This window comes from Vicia villosa, linkage group LG3 (assembly GCF_029867415.1).
Source record: "Vicia villosa cultivar HV-30 ecotype Madison, WI linkage group LG3, Vvil1.0, whole genome shotgun sequence".
Lineage (NCBI taxonomy): Eukaryota > Viridiplantae > Streptophyta > Magnoliopsida > Fabales > Fabaceae > Vicia > Vicia villosa.
Window position 1 is genome coordinate 83028670 of NC_081182.1, and position 22883 is coordinate 83051552.

Below are 22883 nucleotides of genomic sequence, written 5' to 3' on the forward strand. Positions count from 1 at the left end.
AACTCCGCCGCTTAGTTTTCAACGAATATTAATCAATTTAAATTTATTTTAAATAAATAAGTAAATTTTTCTTTCATATAATTTATAAAAAATAAATTTAAAAAATCATATATGATTTTTAAAAAAAATTAATTATATTTAATAATTCGTGTGAAAAACAAAATATTATATTTTAATAAAAACAACATCCCGAAAGAGATAACCGCAATAGCGTTCAATTCCATTTTTCTCAATTTTGTCATAAAAAAACGAAGACCAAAAGTGAAAGAAAAAGTGGGAAAAAAAGGCAACTACTCTGCTACTACTACATTGAGCGTTACCATCGATCCGCGTTTCTTCTCAAGAGAACCAACCTTACTCCTTAAGTCTTATACAAACCAAAAACCTCTCCAATCTAAACCTTCCTTCTAACCGTATCCGTGAAAACCACGCGCGCCTAGGGCTTCGATTTGCTGCGAAGCCATGGTTAGGCCTCGCGATAACTGGGAGAAGCTCGTTCGAGCGACGCTGAAAAGGGAGCAGCTGAGAAATGCCGGCCAAGGCCATGCTAGACACCCGAGTGGAATCGCCGGAGCTGTTCCGCCTTCTCTCGCTCAAACAACTAACGTTGATTTGATTTTGCAAGCCGCCGATGACATTCAACCGGAGGACCCTAACGTCGCCAGGATCTGTAAGCTTTGAAATTAGAATTCGTTTATGAAATTTGACTTCATGTGATAAATGTAGTACTAGATGTTGTTTCTGAACTTTAGATCTAGATAGGAGCATGATGCTATGCTTGCATTCTGTTAACATTGTTAGACTGAGTGGATTGGAGAGACTGAATTATTAGGAATTTGGAGTTCAAGGAACTAAGTGGATTATAGACATATCCTTTTGAGAGCATAGAGGTTTTACTCTTAACTAAATTTATGCCCTAGACACTTTGTTTGGAGGGAAGGAGGTTGGTTAACTATGAATTTACTTATTTTCCAGTTTTTCGGCATAGGGAGGAATATGCTATTTCACTCGATTGCTTTGATATAACCTGTTAAGCGCTCGGTGACATTCATCTTCATTTATTTGGGCAGTTGTTACATTATCATTTGTGCTTTCAACATGACTTGATTAGAATTTGGTTCTGTTATAAAATGTGACATGGTTCAATGGGCAATGGTATCTACATCATGGTGTTGTAGGTTTTGCATGGTAGGTCATGGGAGCTGCCATTCTCGTGATGGCTTTGATGGTAAGGGCAGCTGTAAGCCAAAAGGTGAGAGTTTTAGAATTTACTCTCAAGGACTACAAGGTGATTGCTCCCACTGTAGACCACAAGAGTAAATTATATAACGCTCACCTTTTGGCTCTTCTCTCCTCATTATCAATTACAACATCAAACAAACTCTCCATAAAAACTTTTCAGCCTGAACCTCTCATCTCCAGCAAACTGATCCGGTGGGCTCCTCTGATGGCCATCCTCCACTGTTCCTTTTCCCCGAACATGCATTTGCTTTCTGTTTTTCATGTTTGCCGTTCTCTTTTCTGCCAACCTCTTCTTGCTTTTGCCATGACATGCAACGGTGTCTGCCACTGCCATTTTTCACAGTGGATTTTTGGCTTTCCGCAAGGAACCACAATCAACCATCAATAATGCTGTCTTTGCTCAAGTTTTGTAAAATTCAAGTATTTAAGCTGATCTGATGTACATGTCCTTGTCTTGTAAAATCTCAAGATATCACAATTCATTGCAGGCTTGTAATATAGTAGATTGAGTATGTGTCAACTGTGAATAGGTTCATAGTTTTTTTTTTTGGGTATGAATATGACCTTTTACTTTCAACCTTCAGTGTGTGAGCAGGCATATAGTATGGCTCAAAATCTCGATCCAAACAGTAATGGCAGAGGAGTTCTTCAGTTCAAGACTGGTTTAATGTCTGTTATTAAGGTAATTGTAGTGAGTTTTTGGGAATACGTTGGAAAAATAGCCTTTTTTGTCATTTATTTCTTTTCATTTTCACGTGAGTTTTAATGGCGCTTAACAGCTCACCTGCTAATGATTTTCATTTGATTATATTGTATAGCAAAAACTTGCTAAAGAGGGAGGGGTTCGGACTGACCGCAATCGCGACATTGAAAACCTGTGGGAGTTTTATCAACGCTACAAACAACAACACAGAGTGGATGACATCCAACGAGAAGAACAAAGATTGCAAGAGTCTGGAACTTTTAGCTCTACACTAGGAGAGTATGTCCAACTCATGAATTTGTACCTAATTAAACTTTCTATGATGTAGTCTATTTCTTCAGTGAATTAGAAGGTTGTTGTGATCCTGCTAAAAAAATGGCCTAAAAAAAGCTTATAAAACGTAAACAATCCTCACAATTTAAGCCATTTTGTTGGGGATGAGTTAGACTCAAACCTAGGATGATATTAGAAATTAGAACCTATAGTAAATGTCCAATTTGCCCACCAGTAATTATTCACACTAAATATGTTGCTTCCTAGGCATGACGAGGTATTGTTACTGGTCGTCTAACATAATATTTGTCCATACTTCTGAATTCTTGACTTCTCGTTTGGGATGTAAGGGGTGTGTCGAGATCCTTATAGACTAGTGATATGGCTAAAGTAGTATTTATTAGTCTCAAGCAAACCTCACCTTTTAAGCTAGCTTTTGTATTTTTGTTAGGCCTAAACCCAAATTTTAAGAAAGGTTATTTATTCTTTTGTCATTGACTAAAATGTTGATGCATATTTTCAAGTGTGGCTCTGAATTATTTTTCTCTATGGTTAAAATTATCAACTTATTTCATAGGATATACTTTTGTATGTCCTTGAAAATTCAATATTTGGTCTTTGCATTTTAATCCAAATTTACCACAAATTAAACATAAATATAAAAGCCTTTTCTTTATAGTGCCCTTTTAGCAAGCTCTTGAAATACTCTTTTGCTTTCTCGGCCGACAAAGTTGGTTTGAGGTCAGCTTTTAGCCTTTCATTTTTTTGCATGGGTAATAACAACGTAGTGTAAGTTTCTCGTGACTAAGAAATCACAGTGTTGAAGGTGCAAAACATAAAAATATGTTAATGTGCAAATTAGTAAGCTAATAGAGCACTGAAACTAGAAGATGAATTGTCCATTTTATTTTCATGCGTTACATATGCTAATATGCTATCACGATGTTCATGGTAGTGAAATCATTGTTTGCTGTCTTAAAAATGAAGAAAGACTGTCTCATTTACATTTTCCATTTTATTTTGATTAAAGCCGTTAGAATATTTTATCTAGATTATGCTTTACTATGGTATAATTTTAGTTTAATGATTTGTTCTTCTAGGTTGGAACTTAGATCGTCAGAAATGAAAAAGATAATCTCCACTCTCCGTGCCTTAGTGGAGGTCTTGGAGGCCCTTAGCAAGGATGCAGATCCCAATGGAGTTGGTGGCCTCATAATGGAGGAGGTACTCTTTAAAATAGTTTGAAGATGTTTATTATGAAGCAAATTAATTTTGCTGATTATGCATAGTCTGCAGTCTGATTTTCAATTGTTCCAGACAGTGTTGAAAGTTTTAACAATTAATTTTATTATTATGAATTATGCTCTGATTTGAAATTGTTAGCCACTTTCAGTTTTTTCGGGTTAGTAGTTGACAATGGGAAATTTTTTTCTTCTGACTATACGCTGTTGTCAATTGACTCAAAAGTTTTATTATATGAACTTGTTAAACTTCTAATAATACTTACTCTAACTGACTGACTGTACAAATAACTTTTCATTTTGTCTGTTTTCTTAGTTGAGAAAACTAAAAAAGTCAAGCGCGACGTTATCCGCAGAGTTGACGCCTTACAATATTGTTCCTCTAGACGCGCCATCATTAATCAATCCTATCAGAATTTTCCCAGAAGTAAGTTGAATCCTTCAGAATACCCGTGGTATCTCCACCCACTCTCTCTTTTTAGTGACCTGTCTTTGACATGTTTTTGTTTTTGATAATCACTTAAAAGGTGAAGTTACAAACATTGAAACAGCCCTTTATGTTTGTCTGCACAATTTCTGTGATGTCATCATGGATTTATGTGCTCTGCATGATAGTTTCGATGACTTATGAGGTTGGATTCTTAATCTCAGGTTAGAGGGGCAATTTCTTCAATCAGATATACTGAACAATTCCCTAGACTTCCTGCTGGATATAAAGTATCTGGAAAACGGGATGCAGACATGTTTGATCTTTTGGAATTCGTGTTTGGTTTCCAGGTTTGTAATATGGCTGTACAATTTTTTTGTTGCTATATCAAGGCTAATCCTGCAGTAATTAATCCTATTTTCATAGGTTCCCACTGGGTTCATCTCTGATTTTTAGTACCAATATTGAATAGTGGTTCCTAATATTAACAGTATGTCACCATTTACTACTAACAAGAAACAATGCAAGGGTATTTCGTATCACGTTACAACAACTTCCACCTATTGCAATAATGTCAAATTCTCCTCCACTAATAAAGAGAATCTATTCTAAGAATTATATTTCTAGTTTTCACAATTTTCTGATTTTTAGGAATGGACAGAATCTCCCGTTTATGTTTTGTTTTTCTATGCTAGGAGTAGATTTTAGGTCCACCTGTTTTTTAAGTATCCCTTGTAGTTCTTACTGTAATTTCCTTGTTACCATTTTGATGGAGATTGTCTCCCCTTTTTTCTAGGCCTAAATATGTGCACGACTGTTGTCCTAATTCCCCTAATCCGACTTCTATCTTTTGTCTTGTAATCAATCACATCAAGGAAGGTTCTAAGGGTTTTTTGTTTGTTTTTTCACACAAAAGACCTATCTTACTGCCTAGGGTTCTGTTATATTTAAAGCTTGCTTAGCAAAGCCTGGTATGACTAGATTTTATCATGGAAGTTAACGTTTTATAGTTATGATGAAATTAATAAATAAGATTATCCTTGAAGTATGAGTCTCTTATGGAAGTAGATAGTTTGGCTCTAACCTTCTTTAATATTTGCATTGATAATTAATTTTCTTTTATGCAGAAAGATAATGTAAGGAACCAGCGTGAAAATGTTGTTTTGATGGTAGCAAATGCGCAGTCGCGACTGGGCATACCTGCTGAATCTGATCCAGTGAGTCTTTTTTATGTTAGCTGACCCCACTTACTGGGATAAGACTTAGTTGTTGTTGTAATTTAGTGTAGTTTCACGATCTACAATTTATTTTTAAAGTTTGTAAGTATACAATTTTGCTCGATTTTCTGTCTAACAGACTTTACAATTATTTTGAATATACATTGATATCATACTTTCAAGTTTTCTGTGAGGGTTATAAAACTTATTTGTGAAGTTATTTTAGAGTTAATACCATTTTTTGTTTGAGTAGTGATCTAGAAATTGGCTTTTCTATGGACACAATTTTCGTCTTCACTGTTGTACATCTCAATAAATTTGCAATTTTTATGCATCTTTGTATTCATTTACTCCTTTGATTGTTTGTGTATGGATTTGACTTTCCTTAAATGAGCTAGACTGTAAGACTAACATTATGCTTGCTTGTAGCTGTTTTTTTTTTTTTGAAGAGAAGCTTATATTTGTTGATAGAATCAGAGAGTGCTTCATACATTTAACTTTTTTGTTTTTTGATGCATAAAAGCATTTTAATTTTACTCTGAATTTGGAAATTACTAAAAGGCGTGGTAATTTGTCGCCCATTTGGTAGGTTATGGTTTTCTTTATCTGCAAGAGGTTTGTTTACCCTTTGAGCTTGAGCTCTTAGTTTAAGGCTCATTTTTGTAAGTGATGAGAGTGAAAGAGGTTTTTTAACACAGCTAATCTAATTATATATGCGATCAATACATGAATACAGTAACTTAAATACTATATTTCGTATGGAAGAATGATAGGAACCTCCGTTTTTCCAGCAGAAAATGGGAATTTAACCTACAAAAGACAGGAAGTGAAGTGTTAAAGGAAAGGAAAATTGGACAATGACTGTCTCTCAAAATTTCCAGAACTGGATTAATATTGCATCCTTTTACTTTGTATCTTCTCTTTTAATCATATTCCTAACCGAATTGCCCTCTGTGTCCTTCCCTGCTTGTGACCAAGTTGTTACTTGTTAGTGTTACAATGTTGACCCACATATTTCGTATCACACTTCTTTCTTCCCCATTTCTCACACAAGGCCTAATCAAGCTGACATTCTCCATGCGTGATAAAGTACACTATAGTTGATGTCTAGCAATGAACATATTGTGTGTGTCCGTTTGCAGTATGGTGCCTTGATGTATATGTATGGGAATGTTTGGGGTCTTTCAAACTTGTTGAACTTTACATGAACTCGTCATCCATTATTTTATGTTTGTTGAAAGAAAAATAATTTTTTGCTTTTCTCATATTGCTTCTCTCATATGTCTGTTGGAACATACAGAAAATAGACGAGAAAACAATCAATGAAGTCTTCTTGAAGGTGCTAGATAACTATATCAAGTGGTGTCGATACTTGCGAATTCGTCTTGCATGGAATAGGTCATTACTTGAACTGTCTCTTGCTTTGAACTAGTTATCTCTGAGTTTGCTTGATAGATTTTTTGTTCCCTGCAGTTTAGAGGCAATTAACCGTGATAGGAAGCTTATTTTGGTTTCTCTGTATTTTCTTATTTGGGGTGAAGCTGCAAATGTCCGGTTTCTTCCCGAGTGCATTTGCTATATATTCCACCATGTAAGTATTTTATTGTGCTCTTTTACTTTTGGGTTATCTCTACCTTTGTTAGAGCTGTTTCCTCAAATAATTGAGATTAACTTTTTTACCTAATTATTCACTGTACATGCCGTACCATTTTACAGGGATTCCATACTTTGTTGTGTTTCTAAGTTTTATTTTATGGTGGGGTGGTGGGGAGAGAGGCATTGTGTGTTTGGATTACCCAGTTTTTCTTTCAAAAATGCTATAGATCAAAATGTTCCAGACTCCAGAGATACAAATATTTTTCCTTTCATAAAATGGATATTTTGCCTTCAATATACAGAGATTACTCCCATGCCCTCTGTTTTGATAGGTTTAAAATAGCCTCGGTGATTATTTGCTGATATTTAGTCACTTGTGTCGTTCAATTGGAACAAAAAAATAAAATTACCATCTGTTTTTATATTTTACACGTGTATTGGATATGGAAAAATATTAGCTTTCAATTGCTTAGGGTACCAGTACTCACAAAAAGGAAGGTATAAAACCTGCCTGTTTTGAAGATTAACTTGCGTCTTAATATTTAATCTGTTATGATATGATTGTTTTTACTTTTTAAATACATTTTGATTGTATCTTGTAACTGTTTGTATAGTTTGAATTAGATAGGTCAGACAAGGAAATTGTTATTGAATGTTTTTTATCTATTTTTTTAGTAAAACATTTCCTACTTTTTCAGTTGAAAGAACAAAGGAAAGTACTGTGTTTTTGTGCCCCTTTTTCATAATGTTAAATATTTGGCGTGTCTGTAGCCTATAGTCTGGGATGGATCCAATTATAGTATTATGGATAGAAGTCTTGTAAACATTAAGTCACTATTTATATTTTTTTTTCATTAAAATATTGAGGGAGAGTGGCCCTAGCTACCGCTTGGATCCACCCTGCAGAGAGTTAGTTATTTCAAGTATAAAACACAGACACCTCTAGGAGTAGGTGTGCCGCGGTGTACGACACTTGTATGAAACTCGTACGAGGTACGACACATGTCGAAAAAGTCGGACAAATATCGAAAAAGTCGGATAAATATCATCAAAAAATGGTTTTTTCCTTTGCTTCGATTTGAATTGGTGTCGGACAACTCAGACAAGTGTATTAGAAGAATTGTTCTTTTTTTTTTTTGTTTCAATGCACCTTATATATTTTTTGGAAAAAACTCATACAAAGCTAAAAGCGTTACACATGCATTGAAGCAATGCTATCAATGAAGAATTAAAGACATTAATTTTAACTAAAATATTTGTAACTCTTTTAACTATAGATAGATAAATGATGCTCAAATACTATCACATATGTAGCAGTATCAGTGTCCTATGCTTTTTACATTATCGGTGTCGGAATGCCCATGTCGTGACCCGGTGTCGGAATGCCCATGCCGTGACCTAGTGTCAGAGTCCTGCTTTATAGGTTTCAAGTCACTTTTAAAGAATGCTAAAATGTCTCCTCTTATTGGGTTATTTAGATGGCAAAAGAACTGGATGCTATTTTGGATCGTGGAGAAGCTGAAGCTGCAGCCAGCTGCGTAACTGATGATGGCTCTGCGAAGTTCCTTGAGAAAATCATTTGTCCTATATATGAAACACTAGCTGATGTAAGTTGTTTTGTTATGCTGAGTATTCTTATAAATTTGTTCACATTTGTTTGTTGGAATGAGTGCGAATTGATTTGTTGCTGAAGGCAGTCACATTATCATTCACCTTTTGAACATGCTTCTGTTGATGGATAAAATGCCACACCCTAAAGGAGTGCCTAGCTAAGTTATGGATTATTACAGACTTTGATTACTGGATCTAGGGGCTGTGAAAATCTTAGGTTTAAGAGTCTAATCATAGTTTTAGTTGATTGATGCAATTGTGTTTTTAGTAGTTATACTATAAATTTATAGTACTTTACCCTGTCCTCCTGATTAGTAGTATAAATAGGTGCTGCTACTAGTGCATTGTATTGTAAGTCACAGCAATCCATAATCTATATACTAAATTTAACTTGAGTTTTGGTGAATATGATAATGACTTCAATTTAATTATATCATTAATAATAGTGGTAAAGTTGGTTAACTAACTCAATTGGTGGCATTGTAACAACTATGAGAAGGGAAAACCCTTGCTAGAATCTTTTTTTTTTTTTTTTTTGGTTTTGACACAACAGAGATACAACCTAGAAAGCATATTCTGGTACAAGAAAGCATGTATTTGACATGGGATAGACAACTTTATGATTTTTAAGTCCGGAAAACAGACAAATTCCAAAATTATAAGCCGCGACATGGTTAATAGATAATACAATACACAATAACTTGACTAGCCTGTCGATCACTTGCATCTCCTGTCCAATCAACACTTGAATACCCAGTAGAAATCCCTTTTCTAGGTGATCCTTTGAATCAACATATGAATTCAAAACATCTGCATTCCAATGGCTATTACAAGAGAGTTGAGGAGCTGATTTACTACACTGAATGGAAAAGATGTGTTAGGTTCAGTCATCATGAGATAATTCCGTTTTCTAACAAGTCTTGTGTATTTGGTCGGATTAGGCTAGAACTCCCTTGATTAGGAAGAAGCTTTATGTTAAGATCCATAGGAGTGTTGATTGCTTTGCACTCTGTTAGGTCTTTCTCTTCCAAAATATCAAAAGCATACGTCCTTTGAGAGATAATATTACCTGCCTTTGATTGGGCTACCTCAATCCCAAGTCCATAGTCGAAAATTCTGAAATATGTCTTGTTTTAATGCCTGAAATTGATACCCTTATATTCATCTCAATGTCGTCAACATAAACCACCAAGTAGGTATACTTATTTAATGTCACAATTAGTAAAAATGAAGCCATCTTCCTCCATCGTATCATTTCAAATTGCTGCATAACTTTGCTAAATCTTCTGAACCATGTCCGAGGTGATTGTTTCAGGCCATACAAACATTTATGAAATTTGTACACTAGATTACTTCCCCCACGCAACAAATCCAAAAGGTTGCTCCATATAAGTATCCTCCAAGTCACCATGTTGGTGAATACATATCACTATAACCCTGACCATGGACTCAATCAAGTATATACTTTGCTACAGGATGAGCTTTCAATTGATCTACCTATACATTAGGATCCACGTCAGCTTTAAAAACCTATTTGTAACCAACAACAAAATTTCCCGAAAGAAGTGGAACAAGCTCCCATGGATAGTTAGGAATTCCGTTCCACTAGGAACAGGAGCTACAGCATGTGGTCATAGACATTTGGAGCGTGACCCGAGTGGTCCGATAGTGAGTGATCCAATGACTCTTGACTAAACTCTAATACCATCTTGAGACTGAAATCTTGTCTACATTATGAATGAGAACATAGACACACACATGAGACTCCTAATCAATCTCAAGAATTAGGAAAGTGATTATCTAAGAAAGGAAAGCTGAATCAATATAGGCAAGACAAAATCAGTCAATATCCTTACGGATGCTATTAACAATATCTCAATAGTTCTTTTGTATTATTATAATTATCTTTGGTTTTCTTTTATTGTACACATACTCATGTGCTGCCCTCACTCCTAAAAAAATGCAGGAGGCTCATTACAAAAATGGAAAAGCTGCACATTCAGCATGGAGAAATTATGACGACTTCAATGAATACTTTTGGTTAGCAGCTTTCATGACATGAAACTTTTTTTACTAGTAGGGAATTTTCAATTCTAATTTTCATTCATGTGTAGGTCGCCTGCTTGTTTTGAAATAGGCTGGCCAATGAGGAGTGATTCACCGTTCTTTCTTAAACCGAAAAAATCGAAAAGGGTCAGTTTTGTTGTTTTCTTTCTTTCATATTCTATGATATTTTAAGTTGTTTTGACATTTTTTCTTTTCAAGTATTATGTTCGAATAGTAAGTTATAGTCAATAATTTTGCTGTAGGTTGTTTAAAATTCATTTGCTTGATTTGTGATTGACTTTTGTTTTGTTAATCAATGGGTAATTTAATTTCCCTTTCTGTTTGTATCATACCATATGATCATACCCTCCCTGAATTTTTCACATCTATTAAAGTATACCAACTCCCATTTTCTAAAAAAGGTCATAGTTTTTTCTTATTCAGGTGGGATTAGCTATGTAGATCAAACAGGGAATGCATTCCTTTTCATTTACTGGACTATTGCAGTTGAAGAGAGAACAACTAATGAAACAAAATGTTATTTTTAAAATAATATCATTGTATTTCATTTTAATACTGAAAATGTGAGTTACTAGAGAGGATCCACACCCACAAATAGGATCACTGTTTTGTCCCCATTTTTACTAAAACTTGTTTTGTACCACAGACCTCTAATTTTTGGTATGCTATGATCTCCAACTTTCACCTTAAAGTTAAAAATTCTTCTCCTTTTTCTAAACTTACATTCTATATGCTCCGTCTTATTTTTGTGCTCAGGAGGAAATCATATGCTTCTAAATTCTAATGTTAGTTTCCAAGTCTCCAACCTCAATTAATTCTTCCCTCGATTCTCTAAGTAGGTTAATATCATTTGCAAAAAACGTACATCTCAGTGCTAACTATTTAATGTGTTATGTAAATACATCCAAAACTATCGTAAAAAGGTAAGAAGGTTAATATCATTTGCAAAAAACGTACATCTCAGTGCTAACTATTTAATGTGTTATGTAAATACATCCAAAACTATCGTAAAAAGGTAAGAGTTTAGGGTTGAACCTTGATGTAATCATATAGTTATGGGAAAATCATGTGAATCTCCACCCATAATCCGCACACTAAACGAGAGGTCTTCATACATATCTTGGATAACTCAAATATAGCTAATTGCCTAATTCTATCCCTTTTCTTCTCTAGGGCTTTCCAAAACCTCTCTTCGCAATCTATCCCTTGCCTTCTCCAAATCAATGAAATCTAAGTGTCAGTCTTGTTGATCCACCCGATACAGTTGCATCACACGTCATAGTAAATAGATTGCTTCTATGGTCAACCTCCCAGACATAAAATGAAATTGATTTTCAATAACTTGAGTCACTTTTCTTAGTTTCCGTTCAATTACTCTTTCCCATAACTTCATGGTATGACTCATAACTTTAACCCTTTATAATTTGCACAATTTTGTACACCTTCCTTATTCATATATAGATTTGAGTTAAAGTTCTTCTCCATTCGTCCGACAATTGCTTTGATCTCATGCTTATGTTAAAGAGTTTGGTGAACAACTCAATGCCTCTATCTCAAAGACTTTTCCACACTTCAATAGGTATGTTTGTTGTCTAGGCCAACTACCTTGCTATTACTCATCCTTTCATCGCTTCTTTTACCTTGTATTTTGAAGTCTACGATAGTAGTTATAAGTTTGATACTCTTCTAGAATGTCTAATCTGATAGAGTCCGTTAAGTTCTCATATTCTTCATTAAATAAATTGTGAAAATCCTTCTTCCACCTATCCTTTATATTCTGTTTTTTAACCAAAATTCGTCTCATCTGTAGCACATTTAACTTAATCAAAGTGTCGTCTTTTTTTCTCGTTGCTTAGCAAAATTCTATATATATCTTTCTTTCTTATTAGCTCTTAAGAATTGGTATAATCCATCAAAAGTTTGAGTTCTTGCTTCACTCATCACCTCTTTGTGGTCTTTTTTTAGCTTTCTTATAATTTTCCCAAGTTTAAGCATTTTTATACCTAGATCAATCTTTAAAACATTTCTTTTTGACTCTAACTCTCTGCACCATGATTCTTTACAACCTCTTGATTTTTTAGCGTCTCTTTTGATACTTTTTTAATCTATTGTGCTTTCTTATCCCACTCCCACATATCATTGTACTTTCTTGTGGCTGTTCAAAACCTCCTTCAAAGATCTTGTGTTGGAAACTATTTTTGTTTTTCACCATTCAAATGCTACCACTTAATTCGTGGAACCCTCGTGACTTTTTATCATTGCTATTCTCTTGACTATTGCATCCATAATCAATACTCTACGTTGGGTAGTCAAACTCTCTCTAGGTATAACTTTACCATCCAACCAAAATTTTCTATCTGATTTGCTAAAAAGAAAGAAATTTGCTAAAAAAAAAGAAATTCATCTGAGAACATGTCACCCCTCTCTTATTATGTGTTAAGACGTTCACTTATTTTCTTAAAGCACATATTAGCTAAAGTAAGACATATTTTTAAATTTTTTTTATTATGTGGTTAAGCATTCATTTATTTTCTTAATGCACATATTAGCTAAAGTAAGATAAAAAATCGACGAAAAATTTAGGACGGGAGTAAATTTAGGTATATAAAATTGATCTTCCTCCTAACCACAATGTCTATTATTTTCATAGATTTTATCTGGAAGACTAAGAGTGCCTTCCATGTTCCAAAACAAATCCCTCTCATATGAATTAACTTTTTTACCCAGACTCGCTCACAAAAATATTAAACCCTTGCTTATTTTTTAATGCATCCTAGCGGTGTTGCAGCAGCCCTTGCTGTTTTGACTCTGTACTCGAGCTATAGACGCGTTGCTTCTGGGCATTGACCTATCATTTACGTTATTATTATGTTTTTGATCAATGTCATAGAGATTTCCTAAAATGTTACATTGGCTATTGACTACTTCCCAACACAACCCTCATCATCACCAACTATTTTATTTTAATTTGATGTTTGGCTTGTTGATCCATTTTGTTTTGGAGAATATACATTCTTCTCAAAATTGGCTTTGATGGATTGATGGTAATATTGTATTTTGAGTCTGAGTAGTTTGATTGATGGTAGTATATGGGTTGAGGTTATGGTGACTGTTTTTTAATTCTTAATCACAATTATTATTTGATTATTGTTTCTTACTTGTATGTTGAACACATGGTTGGCAGACTGGTAAAAGCAGTTTTGTTGAACATAGAACGTTTCTTCACTTATATCGAAGTTTCCACCGTCTCTGGATCTTTTTGGCATTAATGTTTCAGGTTCCTTTTTCCAACCATCAATTTGCTCTGAAGTTTGAACTATGATTAGTAATGAATTCTAGCTTAAAATATGTGTACTCCTGCTCCTCACAGGCTTTGACAATTATTGCTTTCAATCATGGACATATCAACCTGAATACTTTTAAAACAGTACTTAGCATCGGGCCATCATTTGCAATCATGAATTTCATTAAGAGTAAGATGATTATGTTTTCTGCTGTTTTTGCTCTATTGAATTGTAAGTAATTCTCAAAATACTAAATTTATGGTGAATAGGTTGCTTGGATGTGTTGCTCACATTTGGGTCATACAAAACTGCAAGGGGCATGGCTGTTTCAAGGCTAGTAATAAGGTTTTTTTGGGGTGGCTTGACTTCTGCATTTGTAACATATGTTTACCTGTGAGTTTCTGATTTTCCCTTAGCTATTTTGTTTGGTAATTAGTAGTGTTGTCATGAGTTAAATGTGGGTTGAGGTGGCCCTCATCAAATTGACGTGGTAAAGGAATGCATTCACATCAATACGGTGATGCTGATGTTTTATCAATAACTTATTGATTCCTAATTTGACATAATAATCAATCACAACTAATATATTGATTAAATACAAATTATGCCAAAACAGTTCTTTGAAAATGTCAAGTAAATCAAATTTGCAATCCTAGTAATAACGTAGTTTCATAGTACAATAAATATATAACAGCCCAACTGAGATACATGATAATGGGAAAATAAATATTAACTTAAGGCCATAATATTAATATGGCATAAAATTTAACCTTTAGCTTCTAGACTGCAAATTATGCTTGGCAGTCAAATTCAGATTGTATTCTCGGTGTTTCTTCTTTTGTCTCTTTATTAAGTTAAAGAGGTATAATGGGTTGAAAATGCACATACATCAATACCGGTTGGCACTGAGCATTTTAAATAAGTTGGCCAAAGTGCACAATGTGACCGCTGACCACAGGAGCCACATCATCCTGATGTGGCCAAGGATCAAAATTATTTTGTGTCATTGAGGCTTTTTCATACCCTGCCTCAGTTCCTAGGTTGGCGAATCTGCCAATTTTGACAAGACTTGTAATTAGGACTGCATCTCAACTCTCTGAGTTTTTACAGCATTTATGCTTCAATTGCAGGAAGGTTTTGCAGGAGAGGCATAGTAATAACTCTGACAATTCATTCTATTTCCGGATATACCTGCTTGTACTGGGCGTTTATGCAGCTATACGACTATTCTTTGCATTGCTGCTCAAAATTCCAGCCTGTCATTCACTTTCTGAGATGTCTGATCAATCATTCTTTCAGTTTTTCAAGTGGATATATCAAGTGAGTTATTTTTACCGAGTATACTTGACAAGGCCATTTTCATATTATTTTGGTATGTTATGACTCAGTTTCTTTTTCAATGAAATAATTCAGGAACGGTATTATGTTGGACGGGGTCTTTATGAGAAAATGAGTGACTACTGCAGGTGGGTTGTGTGCAGAAAAATCAAGTCTTTCATTTGCATATAGGATGAGACACCTATTTACTTAATTTTTTTTCTGGATTGAACTTCAATCCATTTATAGAGCTACCTTGAGAATAAGGTATTTTGCACTTAGTCACATTAAAGTTTAATATGGTTTAGTTTTCTCCGAACTTTTGTATTTGTGTGATAATAAGCCTTTATGCTTATTCAGAGCTAACTCACTATTGGGATTTGGGAGACAGATCCTAATATTTTATTTTATTCTTATATTGTTTAAACCATTGATTCATGTTTTTTAATTTGAAATTAACATTATTGATTTTTTATTATGGTAAAAAAGAAAACCCACAAACTTAAAACTGTCTCAGGCTGTCTTATTTATTTCATTTACTTAATCTTTTTAGTTAAAAAAGTTTCAAAATTATATTATAGAGTTTCCAAAATCAAGTAAGTGCGAACTGATGGTAGATTTAATATGGAGATGTTAGGATTAATTCATTGTTATTGAGGCCCCCCATGTTAACAGTAATAACAGATGTTAGGACTAATGATGATTTTGCGTGATAATAGCCTTTTTATAAAAAAACTGGAGTTCAATGACTGACTAGATTAGTGACCTATTGAATGAAGTTATTAAAGTTCAAAAGTGCAACAAGGCTTTATACAATATTTCCAAAAGGAGAAACTTTTGAATTGTCATTACAGTTTCACTTTGTTTATCTGCAAGAATAAAGAATAAATTACTGGCAATGTTTATTTCAACTTGCAAATTACCGTCCGTGAGGCATATCACGGGTGCATGGTTCAATTGTCACAATTTGCAATGTCTATGATCTGGCCAGGGTTAACTCTGTATTGGTTTTACCTGCCTTGTTGTCAGCCGTGCTACTTTGTGACATGGATTTTTCACTTCTTATTTTCGCATTTTTGTTGTTCTTTTCTGCAGATATGTGGTCTATTGGTTGATCGTACTTGCTTGCAAATTTACTTTTGCATACTTTCTCCAGGCAAGTAGTTGCTTTTTATCTCTTTCTCTCTGCGTAAAGTTGTCCATCTGTAGTACAAATGTATAATAGATACTGTATGTAAAGATTTTGAAATTACAGTTCTCTTTTTATTTTGTTCCTAATTCCTGACTTCTGATACTGCAGATAAAACCTCTTGTTAAACCTACCAATATTATTGCGGATCTTCCATCTTTGACGTACTCTTGGCATGATTTTATCTCAAAGAGTAAGCATATAGGGTTACCCTTCTGTCTCATAAAAAGCATCTTATTTGGATTGTGCCCGGTTCTTAAGAAAATGATTAACCATGCTGATTTTAATAAGATTAATATCATTGACTAAAATACTTTTATTAATTGTAGTTAGTGGAGTGGTTAAATGAAGTGAAAGTCAATAAATAAGGGTATAGTAGGGAAACATTTAGACGGAAGTTGATTTATATAGTCGACCCTACTTAGTGAGATAAAACTTAATTGTTGTAGTTGTTGTTGTATAGTAGTGGAAAACTAAAATAAATACTCCATTGATATTCTAAAGAGACAATTATTTATTTTAAGATAGAAAAAAGTGCAAATGAGACATTTTTTTAAGTAAAAATTTATTTAATATTTTTATGGTTAAATTCTTAAGCCCCAGGTTTCTACCATTTTTCCCAATATTATGTCAAACAGTAAAGGATATGATGAAAATGGAATGGACTTCCATTTATTTAAACTAGATGGTGGAATTATATTTTGTATGTTGAAAAGGAGCACTGTTATCTTAATCGCCATAATTACTAGATACTATACGACACATCGTTACCCTATTTACATTTTATCAAAGGAAATGTGGGAAACAATGCAATTCAACTTAATTATTTACTGAAAATAAGCAGCCCATTAACCACCTGTGAGATACTTTTCAATTCCAATAATTCGCTAATATCTTTCTAACCATTTATCTAGTACAAACCTTAACTTTCCAAGGAATAGTCATTTTGGAATTTCTCTAGAGTATATATTTATCTATTGAGTAAAGTGTAATGGTTTTTTTCTCTCTAAATAAATTATGTTGTTCTTATGAATTTGACATTTTTATGTTTCAGACTATTATTTTTTCTTTTAAATCCTTGATGTTCTGTCCGTCTCTCTCTCAATATTAAGTTGTGTTTATTGCTGATATTTGAATTTGGGTTTTGCAGATAATAACAATGCCTTGACTATAGTTAGCCTGTGGGCTCCTGTTGTGGCTGTGAGTATTCTAGAATTCCTCTTTTTTCTTATTAATCTTAGAAAACTGTTGTTTAAACATGCATTTAAGGCATTTAAGTCAATAGTGCCGCTATAGGGGAAAAGCCTCACAATGTTAGGATTAGGTGCAAACTACGACGCCATCTTCCTGCAAGCCGCCTTATGGCAGCCGTGAATTATGAGAAAATTGCTGACAGGTTGCAGCCTGAACTACCAGCTATTTAAGTTTCAGGGCAAAATTTCCTGAATGCCTCTTTTTTCTATTACATTATCTTTTTTTAGGGTGTAAATGTCAATTCGAACCCTTCAAGGGACCTAATATATCATTATTTCAATTCCCACATTTCTTTTCATCTACTCACTGGTTTCTTCTGTCTTTCATCTGCCTGTGTTTTTTTTGCTTTGTTTGCTTCTTCATTGTGCGTGTTCTTTTGCGAAGCAGGGTGGTGTTCTTATTTTCTTGCTTTGTTTCGGTCTTCATTACTGCTTCTCTTCTCTTCTATGTTCTGTTCTTAGTCACCAACAATGGTTTTGTTTTTCCTACATTAAGTTCAGCTCTGTTTGTACTTTCGGTTTCTCGCTCACAAACAATCGTTCAGTTCGGTGCTCTGCTTAAGTTCTTCTTACTCTGTATTATAGGTTCTGATCTTATTCTTGTTGCTCTGTTCTGTTTGATTTTCTGTAGACGGGGAAATGACAAAGTTAATTATAATTATTATGTATGACTGTCCCTTTAATTTTGTGTCTTTTTTACTAGAGCATTTAGATATTTTGTTGGAATTTATGTTTAATGTGTATATTGTTTTTTAGTATTCACAATAGCAACTATCTTGCAATAACTACAACATTTTGGGGTTTGGTGCGCGGTTATCTAAACATAGCTAGTAAAAACTAGCAAGTGTTAATCAGCATTTGTCTGCAGTTTGCAGTTGAAAGCAAAGTTATCAATTCCTTATAGCAGAGCGGAGCGACCGAGTCCAAAAATGGGGGGATGACTGCTATTTAATTATTTTTTAAACAAATTATATAAATAATAACTACAAATATAAATCAAACAAATAACTCAATAATACAACAAAACCCATAAAAGATTCATAAAATCAAACTATCAAAACACTATACTGGTTAAGGCAAAACAGACGCGTAGAAGAGAAGAAGTATTGAAGACAGAGAACTAGGGAATAAACCGAACTGGTAAAGGCAAAACAGAAGAGAAGTAGAGAAGAAGAATAGAAGAAGAACAGAAGAAGAATACAAACCTGAAGCAGTTTTAGGCGGAGGAGGTGAGAAGCGAAGAGGAGAACATACACGAAGAGGAGAAAACGCGAGGTCTTAAAAGAAAAAGCGAAGAGAAAGGAGAGGAGAGAGATATAGAGATATGGTCTGTGTAGTGTTTATAAAGTTTGAGCAAACCTCACATAGTCACATTACAACTTGGTATCTCTGTTGGGATTTCCAGTGGAGCCTACAGCCCTGGTATAGATCATCACATCGGACTAAGAACAGCTAGCTATACAACTGAGCTTGGACACCCCATTTTCACCTAGAATCTTGAGGCATTAGGTATATGTGTCGCCTCTTTTATATATTAAGCATTTTATATATTCATGATCGATGTGTAACTTAACCACTCTAATGTTGTTATAGCTGCACTGCAGTGCTATAGCGTGGCGGAATTTGGAAAGATCACTATTGTTCTATGTGCTACTTAGTACAAAATGTTGTCAAATAGCCACTATATAGTATAAATAGCTTCTATATGATATTCAGCGAAATTTGGACAGACCGCTATTGTTCTAAAAAAAAAGGAAACTAAATTCATCTCTCCTTAGCACCAACTTGGTCGTGACGTTGTGGGCAAGGAGCAACACCCACCAACTTAATCATTATAGTGCGTAGATACATGCATTGTACATGTTTAAATTTAAAAAATCAATAACTTGGAGGATAAGACATGGATCCTTCTGTAGCTGTAACAAATCCAACAGAAGTCGAAGTACTATCTGTGTAATGCCCATGATATAATATGTAAATTTGCATTTTAATATAATATGAAGTTATGGACAATGAAACAGTTGCTGTCTTGCTGAGTTAAACATCATTCATGGTCATGTTAAATGCATGTGATATAATTTTACATATATTTAATACCTCACTGTAATTGTACATCTATTTAAAACAAACACTTCACTATTCTAAAATACAGTACACTTACCACACTGCTAGCAACTATGGTTATTTTCTTGTTTTCAGTGATACTTGACATTCTTTTCCAATGCTTGTACATTCTACAGATTTATCTCATGGATCTTCATATTTGGTACACTGTTATGTCAGCGATCGTAGGTGGTGTAATTGGTGCACGGGCTCGGTTAGGCGAGGTATTTTGGTTCGAATGTGGTAACCTTTTGGTCTTTGTTCTATGTTTTCTTCATTTATTTCAGATGTTAATTAAAAGGAAACATTTTTAAGTTTGCAAAGTCCTAAGTTATGAGGGGCTTAAAGAATGGGAAAATAGCTTATTGAGTACGGCAAAGAGGAGATGGTGGTAAGAGAGGGGACATTATTATTAAGCAAGATAAAAATGGTTTGAGTAATCAAATTTTGGGTTCTTGTGCCGTTCTTCATTGAAATGATGAATGAATCTTTGTGCTTCAGAATTTTTGGTGAAATTTGATATTTTATTTGGTGAGTTTTGAAAGAAGGCTTAAAACTTAAAATGATTTAATCAATTCAATTTGTTTGTATTTTGCTTTAAAAATGGGAATTTGACAGTTTTTATTAATAAGTAGACAGTAGCAAAGGGACCTGAGCATAATAATTGAAAAATGTGGGCTCAATTTTTTCCTTGGACCAAAATCATACATTAGTTATGATAGACTTAAGGGAGCTGGCCTGCGTTTATTTTATTAAATAAATCCATGTTTTTGTGGCTGATCAGTTTTTCCATGCTTGTCTCATTTCTTGTATGAATTGTTTTTGTTTATAACTTCCAACAGATACGTTCAATTGAAATGGTGCATAAACGTTTTGAGAGTTTCCCGGGGGCATTTGTAAAAAATCTGGTCTCTCCGCAAGCAAAAAGGTATTTTGTTTAGGATTTAACATATATATTTGGCAAGTCTTACTTATTTTACTTTTCTGTAGATTCTTAATTTTTATGGTAATTGACTTGGTGGGACATCATTCAAGTAGGTGGAAAATGAAAATGAAATTTAGTTAAATGCTGTCCGATGGCTAGGTATTTCTAGCCAAACATTTTTGGTTTTTTTGCTAATTTACTATGTTTGGTAAATACTCCATTTATTTACTTATTTATTTTCTTATCCCCCCCAAATTATTTCTTATTACTTCGTCTTCTAGTCATTATACTGTTCTATGCATTTACAACACTGATTAATTCCCAATGCTGATAAAAAGTTTTATTTTTACCCATTTATTAGGAATTATTAGCTTAATATGTGTAGAAAACCTTTAACAACAAATAGTTAGAAATAGAGAAAGTACTAAATTTGTGTAGAGAGCCGTCATGCTATTTTTGAGCTATTTGATAAGGCAAGGTTCTTTGGTGGTGTTTCATGTGTGTTTTTTGTTTGGACATAAAATTATTCAATGACGAAGTCAAGTCTCCTCCTTTGTGGTGGCGATATGTTTGCGTTGTTTCTTTTTGATGGTATGGTATGTGGGGTGATTTCAAAACTTTTATTTCTTGATGAGATTATATTGTATTCTTTTAGGGGACTTATAAAACCTTGAATAAATTCGTGTACGTTAGAAGTTTTGTGTAGTTACATTTTAAATATAAATAAGAAAATTGGTGAATGGTCTAAATCCTCACTTCCCGTTCAGTTTGAAGGGACTTAATTTTGAAACCAAATTGCAATTCAACCATGGTTTTGAATTGCCTGAAAATACATACATGGATGAAGGTGCAGAGTTGGTGAGCTTGGGCATTAGGTTGAGGATAATGAGGTGGTGATGAGAGATGTTGAGGACTTCTCTGTATGTTGACAAAACCAAAATGAGGAAATCCACTCAGATTTGGAGAATCTAGCAGTGATTCCTGGTAGCCTTAAGAATCACTAAGTAGGTAGTGATGATTGAAACTGTAGATACCAGATTAAGGCAATGTGTCCAGTCCAAACATGAAGCGTACTTGACACTCAATATTACCAAACCTGCCGCAGCCACAAGAAGCATGTAAGTAATAGGAAGGCCTCCCACTATGAAAACTTATGCTAGGAAAAAGACCGTTACACCAAGAGGGCCTGAAACAGAAGTTATGTTGTAGTTACAAAATGGAACAGCAATTAGCAGTTATTGTATTTTATGTATCTATAATTGAAGGAGTGTACAACGGAGTGCCTTGGGTTATCTGTCAATTGGTTGGTTGAGAGGGACTAAGCTCTCTAATTCCTAAAGGTTGAGTTAGCTACCAACAGCTATTTTATTTGATTAACAGTCTGTATTTCTTCCAGTTCTTCTAGCAACCTATGCAGAATTTATTCTCAGAGTGTTGTTGATTATAATATCAATTCTGTGTCAGAGGCAAGATGAGCATCAGTAGATTTAGTGTCCTCTTGATCTGTGACAGAATCAGGTGGACAGAGTAAGGTTGGTAGATCCGGCGCCAGCTTGAAGTTTCTTCCGAAACTTGGTTAGACGCATTTCATGAGCAAGCAACAGTGCCTTAACTTCTTCAAGCTGAATCAATTCAAACTTGCTTTAAATTTCAGAAACTGCAGCAATAGTCTTGTGGTCCTTCAAGGATGACATCTATATGCTGTTCAGACAGAACTTGATCTACAACAGAAACTAACCAATCATAATCGCCTCAATGTGAAGGAGAAGCTCCTCAATTGATGAATTTTCAAAAACACTTGCACGAAACTCTGATCACAGTTTCATACACTTGAGTTTTTGAAAATGATTGTGAGTGCACATGCAAAGCTCAGATGCATGAGTGCGTCCAAGAATATGTATCATGATAGATGCAGAGATCGTGGATTGAAGTCATGAAAGCAACCACTGATCTTGCTTCAGCCATGTGTGATATGCCAAATTTTTGATGAAAAAACCAGAAACTGAGTCAGGCACAAATTGCTGTGGAATTTCTCGAAAGTAGATGTAATCTTGAAAATTGTGTGTTGATCACTGGTTGGATCTGTTGACGCCAAATGAGGAAGTTCTCTTCATTGAGCATATCAGACATTTCAATTGGAAAGTAATTATATCAGACGAAGCTGCCGAATCTTGTGGTAGAGGACGTGAGTTCAACACTGTCATGTTTAACAGGGGTGGTTACAAAGGAGGATGATAACCTGAGTTCAATGATACTCCCTCCGTCCCAAATTACAAGACGTTTTGGTCATTTCACACGAATTAAGAAATATAATTATTACTTTATGGAAAAGTGAAATGATGTACGACTTTATAAAAACGCCTTTGATAATTATATTGGAAAGCGAAATTAAAAATATTGAAAGAAGAAAAAGAAATAAATAGTAGTGGGTATAT

General features: G+C 34.3%; 1 protein-coding gene across 1 annotated transcript in view; it reads left to right on the forward strand.

Moving 5' to 3' along the window:
* Window positions 1-216: 216 nt before the first annotated feature.
* Window positions 217-22883, forward strand: part of LOC131662079 (callose synthase 10-like) — a 37910-nt gene continuing 15243 nt past the window's right edge. The window contains exons 1-22 of the mRNA XM_058931768.1: window positions 217-670; window positions 1827-1924; window positions 2061-2224; window positions 3319-3442; window positions 3776-3886; window positions 4111-4236; window positions 5014-5103; window positions 6404-6501; window positions 6577-6694; window positions 8178-8306; window positions 10277-10350; window positions 10425-10503; window positions 13562-13654; window positions 13748-13850; window positions 13931-14054; window positions 14792-14981; window positions 15075-15127; window positions 16074-16134; window positions 16279-16360; window positions 17318-17367; window positions 19661-19747; window positions 20366-20451. Coding sequence (XP_058787751.1) covers window positions 463-670; window positions 1827-1924; window positions 2061-2224; window positions 3319-3442; window positions 3776-3886; window positions 4111-4236; window positions 5014-5103; window positions 6404-6501; window positions 6577-6694; window positions 8178-8306; window positions 10277-10350; window positions 10425-10503; window positions 13562-13654; window positions 13748-13850; window positions 13931-14054; window positions 14792-14981; window positions 15075-15127; window positions 16074-16134; window positions 16279-16360; window positions 17318-17367; window positions 19661-19747; window positions 20366-20451 — 2348 coding nt within the window. The 5' untranslated portion in view covers window positions 217-462. The remainder of the gene's footprint in view (window positions 671-1826; window positions 1925-2060; window positions 2225-3318; window positions 3443-3775; window positions 3887-4110; window positions 4237-5013; window positions 5104-6403; window positions 6502-6576; window positions 6695-8177; window positions 8307-10276; window positions 10351-10424; window positions 10504-13561; window positions 13655-13747; window positions 13851-13930; window positions 14055-14791; window positions 14982-15074; window positions 15128-16073; window positions 16135-16278; window positions 16361-17317; window positions 17368-19660; window positions 19748-20365; window positions 20452-22883) is intronic.